Source organism: Xiphophorus hellerii, chromosome 1 (assembly GCF_003331165.1).
Source record: "Xiphophorus hellerii strain 12219 chromosome 1, Xiphophorus_hellerii-4.1, whole genome shotgun sequence".
Classification (NCBI taxonomy): Eukaryota; Metazoa; Chordata; class Actinopteri; order Cyprinodontiformes; family Poeciliidae; genus Xiphophorus; species Xiphophorus hellerii.
In genome coordinates this window covers 22,669,149-22,681,831 of record NC_045672.1, presented here as the reverse complement: position 1 = coordinate 22,681,831, position 12,683 = coordinate 22,669,149, and the positions used below count along the sequence as shown (strand labels likewise).

General features: G+C 37.8%; 1 protein-coding gene and 1 long non-coding RNA gene across 2 annotated transcripts; one reads left to right on the top strand and one right to left on the bottom strand.

Annotated features, from left to right (window-relative positions):
• Positions 1-3,362: 3,362 nt before the first annotated feature.
• LOC116723600 (uncharacterized) lies at positions 3,363-6,457 on the bottom strand. Its single transcript, XR_004340019.1, has 3 exons — positions 6,348-6,457; positions 4,143-4,228; positions 3,363-3,771 (listed from the first exon to the last, which is right to left on the bottom strand). It is a non-coding gene; the product is annotated as an uncharacterized LOC116723600 (long non-coding RNA).
• On the top strand, positions 4,237-10,000 carry kcnk15 (potassium channel, subfamily K, member 15). The gene is made up of 2 exons (XM_032568443.1): positions 4,237-6,576; positions 6,730-10,000. Exons 1-2 carry the CDS (start codon positions 6,033-6,035, stop codon positions 7,728-7,730), a joined length of 1,545 nt encoding a protein of 514 aa, XP_032424334.1. The 5' UTR covers positions 4,237-6,032; the 3' UTR covers positions 7,731-10,000.
• The last annotated feature ends 2,683 nt before the right edge of the window (positions 10,001-12,683 follow it).

The window sequence follows — 12,683 nt, the reverse complement described above, 5'->3', positions numbered from 1 at the left end:
ATCTAAACTATCAGACCACACAACTTTCTTCCGTTTCTCCGGAAACCAATTTTTATGTTCTTGGAAAGGTTACAAAGTCATTTTCAAAGTAACCCAGAGAACCTGCAAATGGAGAAAAAATAAAACAGGGGTAGACCTTCCCAGGCTGCCCAAATTACATCAACAGCACTCGGCTGATTCTTCCAAGAGGTCACATAAAAACAGAACAACATCTGAAGCATTGCAGAGATTACTAAACTCAACTAAGGCGGGCATTTAGAAAGAGACTGGGAGAGAGTAAGAATAATAACCATGTTATTTGTTAATAATTATGTTATTTGGACATGTTTTTCTCCACAGAAAATCCACTGTGTCAAATGCACTAAGCTGCTCTGACCTAGAAAGTCAGGAAGGAATTCAGATTTGAAGAGATAACAATTGAAATATTCCAGCTGCAAGAGAAGAGATCTGCATCAGTCACAGAACGGACTGGACTGGTTGAGAACGCTACACACACAAAGGTAGACAGGTTTGAGAGTCTGGGGCTGGGTGACTCATTATTTTTTTTTAAAATAAAAATGTAAGCAAAAGTATTAAAAGTTTTGATAACAAAAGACATGGAATCTTGCTTTTCAGACTGAAAATGTGTGCTCCTGGATTATGGCAGAAAAATTCCCCCATACATTTGTCAACCTCTTCTGGGACTGAAAATACTCTGTATTCACATATTGTTTACCAGAATGTAATTCGGTGGAGATGATTTTCCATCTCTTTCTTTTTTACCTGATCAATATCAGTTCCTCTTTCTCTTGTCATCCTTCAGGTACCTCCTTTTATTTACTTGGATACTTAATCAAATAGTGTGTGTGTTTGTGAAGGTCAAATTATGATAGATCATTTTTTCCTTTACTACAGTTGAGTGTTTGTTCACACCTGATTGTCACATTTGAAAGTACTTGTTAATGCCAAAAGCTCTCACACAGCCTGATGTATGACATGCATGACTAACATGTTGTAGCTTTGTGTTTTTTTAAATGTTTTTTTTAATGTATTTTTTTAAAGAAATTATGGGCAAGTGTTAAAATTAAGTTGAAGATGCCTAAGGGTGGATAATTCCTGATTTGTAGAAATATCTGTGTATACTTGTGCATACAATCCAAATAAGTACTTAATAAAGGATGGTAACATAGCTCTGTTTCTATATTTTGCAGTGTCAGTATAAGTCCACACTGTAAAATCATTGAATGTGAGTAGTTTTTCCTGACATTGATCCAATGTCCTCAACATAAACATGATTTGTACATAACACACACATTTCTAGTCTGAAATCTGACCTTACTATTCACCATGAGAGGCTGTGCTGTAAGAGCCGGCAGCAGAAACAGGGATATCAGAGGTGGCAACATGTAATCGTTCCACGTTCTTCATCTTTTGACTGTAATTGGACTGATACATTTATACACCGGCCTATTTCACCATTAGAGGGTATAAATAGAATCCTGTGTTATCACTGGGGGTTCGGTGTTGAAAAGATGCTGGTGTGGGTTACTATTTTTGCTCGCAGTTACTGTGGTAACCGCGGGGCTCTGCAGGCATCCAAGTGTTTGCTGTTGTTATTTTGTACCTCTGCTTCATAAAACCCCTGTCACCTTTCTCTGTGTGAGATCAGCAAACGTGAGTGGTTCCGATTCGCCCAGATTCACGTTACATGTAAAATGTCTCAGTCACCGAAATACAAATGTTCCCTTTTCCGTTTAATGTTGCTGAGCAGAAAACTTTATACACAAATGCAGTATAATAATGAGGCTGACAGTAAAAAGATCAAAAAATCAATTATTATAGATGACAATTTCCAGTGAAAACTAAATGAGCTACTAATGGGAGCATCTTGCAGAAAATATATTCAGTAAGCTGTAAAAAAAATACCCAAAAAGCCAAAATTATAATATTACACCTAGCTGCTCAATTTTAATGCAGGTTAGATTTTTATTCCTACTAGTCTATGTAGAGCATGTGGTAAAAAGGTGCCAAGCAAAGTTGTAATTGAGTTGCAGCAAACTTAGGAGGTGATTTGTTACTCTGCGGCAACTCAATTTTCTCGCCACCAAGTGAGACTATAATCAGTGAGAACGCTCTTCAGCAGGGATCCTTCCTAACACAGTCAGACTCCACTGTGTTAGAAACCGGTGCTTCCCTAAATATGAGCTGTGAAACTCACAAACAAATAAATTTATCCTATGGTTATGTGTATTTTTTACCTGGTCCATGCTTTGCTGCTTTTTAAGAGAAATATTACTGAGTGGCACTAAAATACATGTTATAATAGCAGATCAGGCAGCAGTGCCTTTCTATTTTGTGTTGAATGTGTATTTTACTGAAGGTTAAATAGTTCAGTAAAGATTTTAAGCAATACAGTTACTTTTCTTAGGTTCGTCGTTCCTAAGAGTTGAGTGTTACTGATATTTTAGAGTCCAAATCAAGGCCACACTTTGGTAAAGTAACAATCATTTGAACCGAAAATATGCTATATAAAAATAAACAACCCACTTAATACTTCAACAAATGTCTTTATTGTAAGGCGGAATGGAAAACTTTTATTTGTGTATCATTTGATTAACGCAGCTTAACTTGACTGTAGCAACCAATCTTCCAAAGGCAGGTTTTAGTTGCTTCAGATTAATGTTAAAATAATATAATCAAAATTAAATTAACATGCCACAACACTTTTCTGAAATATGAATGACCATTTCACTTAAAAAAGTTTCTGCTTTAAGAGAAAAACAACAACATATTTTTCATGATTGTAATGCAAACTTCTGAGGTGGAAGAAAACATAGTTTTGCAAAACAAACTCTAAAAAGTATGATGTAGATTTATATTTCACATAGGAGTGATTGTGTGAGTGCTCATCTGTTTTATTTTTTATTGATAAGAACTGAAAACCATGTATATTAGTAGCCCGTTCCATCCAGTTTTTATAAATAAGACATGTTGTGTGTGTTATATTTGTCCATTTTACAGATTTCCATATTTAATTGAACACGGCAGAAATTAGAAACTGAAAAAGGCAAAGGGAAGCGCCACAACAGATTCTTAGCATCTTCCCTCCCAATCACCGCTAAGCTTCCCAGGCAAATGAATTCGTCAGTGAAACCAAATTAGTTCTTGAGAAGTTTATAATGAGATTTCTACTCCAAAAAGTCTTATCGGGTATTCATAATCTGTCCACTCTTTAATCAGAGGCGACTAGCAGATCAGTATCTCTGCATGGGCCTCCTGGTGAAAAGCCAACACCAGGCTTTTCACCATGAAGAATGAAGAAACCGACAAGCGGTTTCTTCATTTATAAATCCGCTCTGTCAGATTTACTTCTACACCAGATGTAATGTTAGAGGTTTTTTTTTTTAAAATTTTATTACAAATTTCATTTCTTCAACACAGAAAATACCTGCTGTACACTGAATGTCTCTTGTATCTTTAAAATGTCTTAGAAAATCTGTGGACATTCAGAAAGTATAGCCGAAATGGATGTATCAGCTAATATTTAATAGATTTCTGCAAGGAATATTTTTTACCTACTTCTTAGCATGGCAAAGAAAATCAAATAATTGTCAGTTTTTTTGTGTCCTAATGGGAGACACTTTATTTTCACAGGTTTTTACCCTCTCACCCAAACTATCTTCTTAAGAGAAGATTTTCTGACGAGACAGTGATCATAAAATTTCCTTAAAGATGGTTTGGGAACGGATGGAGCAGTCAAGCATCAGGCTTCTGGAAAATCTCACTTTCAACCTTAATAGAAATAGACAATAAGTCAGTTTTGTCACAGGACATCAACTAATTTAAATTCATTGCGAAAAGACGAATGGTCAGCCAAAAATTTTGTGGTTTCTCTGCAAGTTCCTAAAATAAAGTCATGCTAAAATTAGTGAGGAGTGAATATATGTCTTTAACCCTGTGGATATACTTTTCCTTTATGTGGATTAGATAAAATTGACAAAAACTTTTGCACCAAACACAGTAATTGTAGGTTGTTGTTGCAGCAACAGCTAAAAATAAACATAAATTTCAAACCAGTGAGGCATGCATGTGAACTTTCAGTATTAGATGATAATATACAGTGTGTGCGGGTGTGTGTGTGTGTGTGTCCTAATGCAATGTACCTTTGCGAGAACAGAGATAGCAGAGTTCATTAAGTGAAGCATCTATCTCTTTGAGTCAGTGTAGCCTCCCTCACTTTGTCCCACGTCTGTCGGCAGAGAAAAGGATGTGACTCAAAGCCGTCTGGATTGATTGGTGACTGTTGGAGCATCAGGTTTCTCTCTTATCAGCTGAGATATAATTGATTTATGGAGAGCTGGTTGAATCCAAACAAGGACATAAGTGTGCTGATTTAACCACTTAAGACAAAAACAGGAGCACATAGAGCAGGATGCTCTGTGAGAACAAAAGAACACGTGAAAATCCACCTGCATTATTCAGATGCAGCTTCTTTTCTTCGTCTCTTTGTTTCTTTCTTCCTTCATTTTTGTTTCTTTCTGTCTTTCTCTCTTTGCTTTTTCTTTCTTCTTCTTCCTCACATTCGACTAAGACAAAAGCTGTGATGCACTGATGATATCATTTACCAGCCAAGAGCCATGATCATTACGTTTCTATTAGCTTCATCCTAACTGATGGCCAAAGTCTGTGCCTCGGATACAAGTGCAGTCACCATGGCAACCGGCATCACCTACAGTAAGGAAGCATCTAGCCAACCTGTTTTCTTCACTCACGTTGTACATGTTGTGCCAGCATTTTAATATTGAGAAAAAAAAACATCAGCATGTTTCTCTGATCTGACGGTTTTTTAAGAACGTGATGCTATTTTTAAATAAAGGTTTTATCACTTCTTTTTTTAAATCAGTATAGTTAAACTGTTAGTATACTGCAGTGAAGAATTAATTTTATTGGCTATTTTTCCATTTTTCATTTAAAATCTGTTTGTATAAAATGCTTTAATTTAGTCATTTGATAATTAAAACTAGCAGCAATACCATTTAATTTAATTTTATTTGTCACAAGTCAAAAGCGTATTATTTTGAAGCTTTAAAATAATTGGCTCCAAATATTAGCTTTCGATTTAACTTTAACTGGCTTAGCATTTTGGTTTTACATACATCTGTATGGAAGTCCAAAAGTAACAAAATTAAATAAAAATTAAGTAATAATAAAGTTCTATTTAAATGTGCCCTTCACCTACCCATAGGGTGGCTATCTCCAGCGGCCATTGGGCCACGAGAGGCAGGGTACAGAGTGGACACACACACAGACACAAACTCTCTCTCCTGAGGACAATCCAGAGTTACCAATGAATCTAAAAGTCATGTGTTTGGATTAAAGGAGGAAGTCAGAGTACCAGTACAGATCCCATGACATGCACAAGGAGAACATACAAGCTCAGAAAACCCCCAGTGTGAGTAATTTAGAAAACATCTTAATTAGTTTCTGTAATGCAAATATGTCATATTTTTCATTTAGCATGACAAAACGCCCCGCTTCAGCCACTGTCTTACCTCACATTGACAATAAAGAAATTATTTATTAGAAAGCTCCTGTTGTCTCTTTAGAGATGTTAGAAACAGTTTATTATGCTTGATTAAACAATTTACACATGCAAAACTTTGCACCGCTACTATTTTACCTACCTTTATGTGTTACTCAAATAGAGCCACTGAAATCTCAACTCACTGTAATATTAAGAAGAAAACAGGAGGCATCATTAAACGGTTGTTCCGGTTTTTAATGCTTTGCTTCCATTGTTTTCAGTTTAAGTTAATGTAAAGCATTGCGTCTGGTTTGTTTCGCCAACAATCTTGTCGTATTTATCTGAAAAAATAAAATGTTTACTATCATTGTTATTATAATTAGTGGGACATTGTGGCACTGTATATTTCAAAGTCTACAACTGACTGAAATCCGCAGGTTGCTGTCCGTGGTGCTGAAGCCTCTCCAAACACACACCTACATTAAAGACAGCCTTTCACTGGAGGTTGCTTTGCGCATGCGATGAAGTAATGCGGGGCCACTTGTTTAAACAGATGGCCACATCAAGAGCAGGTAGGCTGCATACGCATTTTTATACATACACTGAAAACAGCTCAAACCGCACTTGCAGGCTTTATTTTCCTGCCTGCCTGCCCGCCTCCGCTGCTTTTGTTGAACGCAACAGGCTGCAGCACCGATGTGATGTCTGTACGCTGAAAAGCCGCACCACATGTAACTGCAGCCTCCCCACCTCTCCTTCATCCTCCGGACTCCCCATGCCGACACCGAGGATGAAGAAGCAGAACGTCCGGACCCTCTCGCTCATCCTCTGCATGTTCTCCTACCTGCTGGTCGGCGCCGCGGTGTTTGACGCGCTGGAGTCCGAGTCGGAGAACTCCCGCAGGCGCATCTTGGAGCAGAAGCGCAGTGAGATGAAGAGGAAGTACCGCTTCTCTGAGGACGATTACCGCGAAATCGAGCGAGTGGTGCTGCAAGCGGAGCCCCACCGCGCCGGGAGGCAGTGGAAATTTGCTGGCTCCTTTTATTTTGCCATTACGGTCATCACGACCATAGGTAAGTTGAGGCGCAGCTTTTTTCTCCTTTCTTTGGAAGTAAGAATGTTTTACTTTCATTCAGCTGCATTTCAAAGAAATATTTACCTCATGTTGTACCTCCTAAGGGTTGCTTCAATATTGCCCTTTCTTCTGTTTACCTCTCTGCATTAAGGGTATGGACACGCTGCACCAGGAACAGATGCAGGAAAAGTCTTCTGCATGTTCTACGCTGTTCTCGGCATTCCTCTCACTCTTGTGATGTTCCAGAGCCTCGGAGAGAGAATGAACACGTTCGTCCGCTACCTCCTCCACAAAATGAAGCAGTGTCTGGGTTTCAGACGCACCGAGGTGTCCATGGAGAACATGGTCCTGGTGGGCTTCCTGTCCTGCATTGGAACACTGTGTGTGGGAGCCGCAGCCTTTTCCCACTTTGAGGGATGGAGCTTTTTCCATGCATACTACTACTGCTTCATTACTCTCACCACTATTGGCTTTGGGGACTTTGTGGCCCTGCAGAAGAAGGAGGACCTCCAGGAGAAAACGCCTTATGTCGCCTTCAGCTTCATGTACATTCTGGTGGGGCTGACGGTAATCGGAGCTTTTCTCAATTTGGTGGTCCTGCGTTTCCTCACCATGAACACCGAGGATGAAAGACGGGATGCTCAGGAGAGAGCTTCGCTGAAGAGGGACAAGGGTCTTTTAGAGGGGTCCACCGGCCTCCGCGTTGTAGGTGAACAGAGGGAGAGGACCAGCAGGGACAGCATGGTGCACGGCCGCAGCCACAGCACACTCTTCCTCCCCATGCAGGAGGGAACCAGTCGCACCAACCTCATCCCTTCCCCAGCTGAGGACACAGAGAGGCAGGAACGTCCCTGCAGGCACAGGCTGCATTTTCGGATCAAGCCAGGAAGACGGAGGGAGGAGACGAGCGTCAGCTCCCTCTGCTCCTCCTGCGTGTGTTACCGCTCAGAGGTTTGTGACGACCCTGTGGTGAACCGCAGCAAACACCACGGAGGCCACGTTAACTCAGTTTACTACAACTCAGTCTCCTATAGGATCGAGGGCTGCTCGTCGAGATCCAAGGACAATACTGGACTCTCCTCCCCTGGAAGCACACTGTCGCCTGAGCACAGCTTCCAGGAGTTCAGTAGTTTAAGGAGGAAGTCGGTGTAAAGGGCATTATTGTAAGGGGGGAAAGTTTGCAACGACAGTAAGCTGTATTTAGCTGTATTTATTTGTTAGAATTTTTTTGCGCATGACAGAATTCTGTTTGTTGAATAAACTGTCTCTTGTAGCTACTGAAGCTGATTTTATCCATAAAGCAAGAATGTCTTTGCTCCTTGTTACTGTATAAATATATATATGTTGTGGGTTCTGCTGTTTTGCTTGCATGTAGCAATGCATGCTAAGGAGAATGTAAAGCACTCTATGTGAATGCAGGAGAGCTACATTTAAAGTTTTTTTTGTGCCACGTTTAACACAGAGATGAAGACTCAAATCTTTGACTTAAAGACTTTACATTCTTTGCAATAACTGAGGAATCTGTTGGTTTATTCAAAGAACAAATTTAGACCAAATCAGAACATTTCAAACTTCACAGCAAAGTCAAGAGCAGAACTTTGTTCTTAAATGAAATGTTGACAAAACACAACATTTCCACTTTTTCCTGGTTGTGACTAATGACAACCAGCTCAAATTTCTGATAAAAAAATTTAATTATTTCCACACAATGTGTTGAGAACAAGCTGCAAAAACTCAACCATGCCATCCTTTCCTCACAGCTCCAGAAGCAAGAACAAATTTCTTGGTTTATGCAGAATATGTAACGATGACTTCAGACTCGACTTACACTCTAAGTTTGAGACTCGAGTCTCATGTAATGCAGGTGAACAGTTCACCTGTAGCTCATTTTAGTAGATAACCAATAAGGCTACCTAGTAAAGTTTCAAGTTAGTCTGTTTTGGTTTCATGCTAAAACTGATCACCATTTAGTTCAGTAAGTAAGACGATAGCAGAGCTCTGATGCAACAGGGTTGCGTTCGATTAATTAATCAGGGATGCTTGCGGACCACAGACCATTAATGGCTCAGAGCTACCGGTTCATATCTAATGTAGCATCATAATAATGACTATATGGATGTCTCTCATTTTCAACTGTGACTCTGGGTTATTTGAGGACACACTCAATTTAACTCCAACGTCTTTTTAGATTGGTAACAGCATTAAAATAAAAAGTAGGGGTGGGCAGTTTTATCACAATATTTTGCACAATTGTGATTTTTTTTATCAATAAAAATGACAATAAGAACTATTACTTCAGTTTAACTTAATAGCTGTGACTGCATGACAGAGCAATTGTAGCTCCACAAACACAAATACTGCTCTTGAAGAACGCTGGTCACATAAAGGTCACAGTAACTGGTTTAACCATATTTTCAATTTGATTATTGTTTATTGATCTGGACAATAAGGACAGTTTGGGTTTTTAAGCATCAATAATTCTAATTTATCATGACAGCGATAAATCAAAATCCTTATCATGAAAAGAAATTCATCAGGAGAATGATAAATGATACGATAAATTCCCACCTCTATTGAAAAGATTTGCACTGTCCTGTTCTTATTGAAAACACTTCCTTACTGATTGAATCAAAAACTAGTTGCAATCTATATTTCATTGAACAATTTCATATTTTAATTGGGGAGACATTTTGTGTCTCACAATTAAGGCTCATAATAATGAGTTATATCCATAACAGTAACTCTGTGGTTTCCGCCATGCATCCAGTGTGAGAATGTTCAGAGTACTTAGAAACTCATGACTTGACTTGAACTTGGAAAAAATGACTTGTGGACATCTTTTTAGTAAAAGGTTTAATAAAAGGAATGGGTATTTTGCTTACCAATGAAGAGACTTACAAACCCCCCAGAGGGCTCTTGCTTAAAGAAAAGTCTTAAATTTTCCTGCCATAAAAAGATGATGTCATAATTCTAGTTTTATATTTAAAAAGCCTTAAAGAAGTTTGACCAAGCACATCAGATAAGTGACTATTTTACACGATGAGAATAATACAATATTTTATTACCTGACATTGGAGTGAGGCGGTGAACACTCCGATGAATAAAAAACTTCATGTTAGTAGTTGAACTAAAATGGATGTAGCTTGTAACATATATGTAGCAGGTTATTAAGGTCTGCAGAAGTTTTTATCTTCCCACGACTGAAGGTGTTATTGTAGTCCTGACTGAAGTTATTCTCTTCCAGTATTGTTTGACTAAACCAAATGAGCGTACCGTTGAATGTGGTTTGTTATTTAGCCTCTTTCTTATTGTACGTTGTTATATGATTTTTATTTTTATTTTTTTTTGAAGATTCTGTATTCATTTGTCTTCCCTTCAAATGTGTGTTTTTACTTTCAGAGAATAAAACCTTGTAACCATTAGTCTGACCATCAGTTGAACTGACTTCAATTTCTTAAAAGTATTTAATGTTCTTTTGTGTTATACTTTGTTTTAGATGGTCAGAAACCTGATACACATACCCCAATATGACCCAGATCGACAAAAAGACATTAAATTAAACTAAAATAGCAGGGAGGGTCACAAAATAAAAGATTTATTGCAGCTATAAGAAACCCTTTGTTTGGATGGATGTCAAGAAATACTCGTTAAAGTAAATGATCCTAGTTCATATGTGTAACCTTCACTGTAATTTTTTAATCTAGTTTCTTTTCTCCTAAAATCTAAGCATCAATGTCGAAAGAACAATTAGTAATGTTCAACTTTGATAATGATACATGCGCTACAAATACTAAACTCCCCAGTTTAGTATTTGTCTTGGAGTGATTTATGTATGCTGCAGGAAGCAGTGAGAAAATGATGGACATACACGAGAGAAACACACAACAGTCTGGTAATTTAACAAGTTCTGGATCAATTAGAGTTAAAATAGTCGCAAAGTTTTATTTATCTTAACTTTTTTGTTTTATTCTCCATTTAATTTTTAAATTTTAGCAGCTTTGTTTGTTCCGCCTTCATGCACCTGAGGTAGAGACCAGAATCCAACTTTTTCTGCAAGATAGTTTGTAGAACTTTTAACAATTTAGTATTAAGTCCAACTGAGAACCGACCAAAACATTTGGAGACCATCTGACAGTCTGAAGATGACCTTTCTGGTCAAACAGCAGCTGTGTCTCAAGATGTTCCCCTCTGACAGCATCAGAGTGTAGTAACTGGAAGTGCAGAGGTCCAAATATGGTTTCCAAGCCCTTTTTCGGTTCAAGTTGACCAGAGCTGGTGGAGTAAATGTGACCCACTTAGAGTTCATTCTTTTTTTTCACCCCAAACATCGCCTTAAATTGATCCAGGTATTTGAAACTCAAAATTATGCAGGCCACAGCTTTTACTTTGACATCAAAGAACTTTTGGGTGAAAAATGTCAAATTTTGTTGATCCTGATTGAGTTGTAAAAGCAACGAAAGGGTAAAATGTCAGAGGGAGCAAATAGTTTTTATAGACTCTGAATTGTGATTGAGTATTATTGCCTCTATTGGAAGTTACAGACAATTTTATTAAGGCAAACAAACAAGCCAATAAAGGGATCTAATCGACATTTGTATTATGACACTTTGAAAAATGTCACACTTAGCTGAATTATTGATGCGTGACCATTATACAATAGGGCGCTTTCTGAACTAGGCAACAATTACACAAAGGATGTGGAACAGAAAAAAGAACCACAATGAGGGACAATATTCTCTGAGACAAAGGCAGAAAACATTGCACACACTATTCCAGACATTAGCCTGAACAAGTTTTAGAAACTGACAGGACAACACTGAGCCAAGATGTTTCTGGAAAGATAAATGGACAGATAAAATAGATTTCTTTTTGAAGCGATGCATCACTCACGCCTTATGAAGGAGTACAATCAGTGCTGATCTGGACTGTTATTGTTAAGGATGAGTTGGTTTAGACATTAAGAGCTGAAGATGAAAAATTACCTCCTGGATGTGCTGCAAATTTGTCAAGAAAATAATTTATCTACCGGTGATGGTGAAATAGGACTGGACATTAAATCAATAGCAATATATATTGCAATAGATATGTGGTCGATATCAATATTAAAATAAGTGTGACAAAATATTCAATAATTTCACTATTGAAATTACTGAGCATCCTGGGGGATGTAGGCAGAGAAAAGACTTTAGCTATTCAACCTCTCATAGCCAACTAGCTAGGTTGGTGGAATCAACTAACTCACTCACTCTTTGGTTACCTAGCAACATGAAAGTTAAGTTAAGGAGTGTGTGTGTCTTCATGGTCATTTGTCCTGTGTGTATCTGTTTATTCACATGGTGCAGTTTCTGGCTCATTGACCCTGGAGAATAGAAACCATCAGAATAACAACATTTTAATACATTAAATGTACTTTTTGTATCAAGATTTGATATCAAGATGATACTTAAACTAAAGAAAAAAGATGTTTATTATTATTTATTAATAGGATTATGCCTTTTGGCACAATTAAGTTATATCTCAACTTACTCAGACTGATTAATCTGAGTAAGCATGTTGTAAAATCACGCTTAGCCACAAATACAGCTGGAAGTATTTAGGTTTATGTGTAAAAAATGTAACCCTTTGTTTTTGCAAAATAAGTCAGTCAGATTGGATAAAGAGACTCTAAACATTTTTTCTCAAGTCTTGCCACACATTCTCAACTAGATTGAGATCTGTACTTTGACTAGATCATTCTATCTTGTATATTCCTTTGTATAAAGTATTAAATCAGAAGAACATAATGTAACATTTACTTTCTTCCATTTGCTACTTTTAATAGCTGGTTGCAATTTGAAAGGAAAAATGGCAATAAAATGGTTACACAACTGTCTCTAAGCATCCATTTCAAACCATCTGCTGGTTTGCTTGAAAAGCCATCTACTTTACACAAATGTAAAAATGACTGGGTAATAGCGTCAGCAATGGTGATTGGATATTAAATACCATCTGCTGAGGCTGCATGTGGGTGCACATGGTGAAATTCACTCCGCTCTCTCTTCGCCACATTAGTGTATCTTCCTTAACTTCAAGTGAGATGGAGCTACATTTTGTCCTGTTCTCACT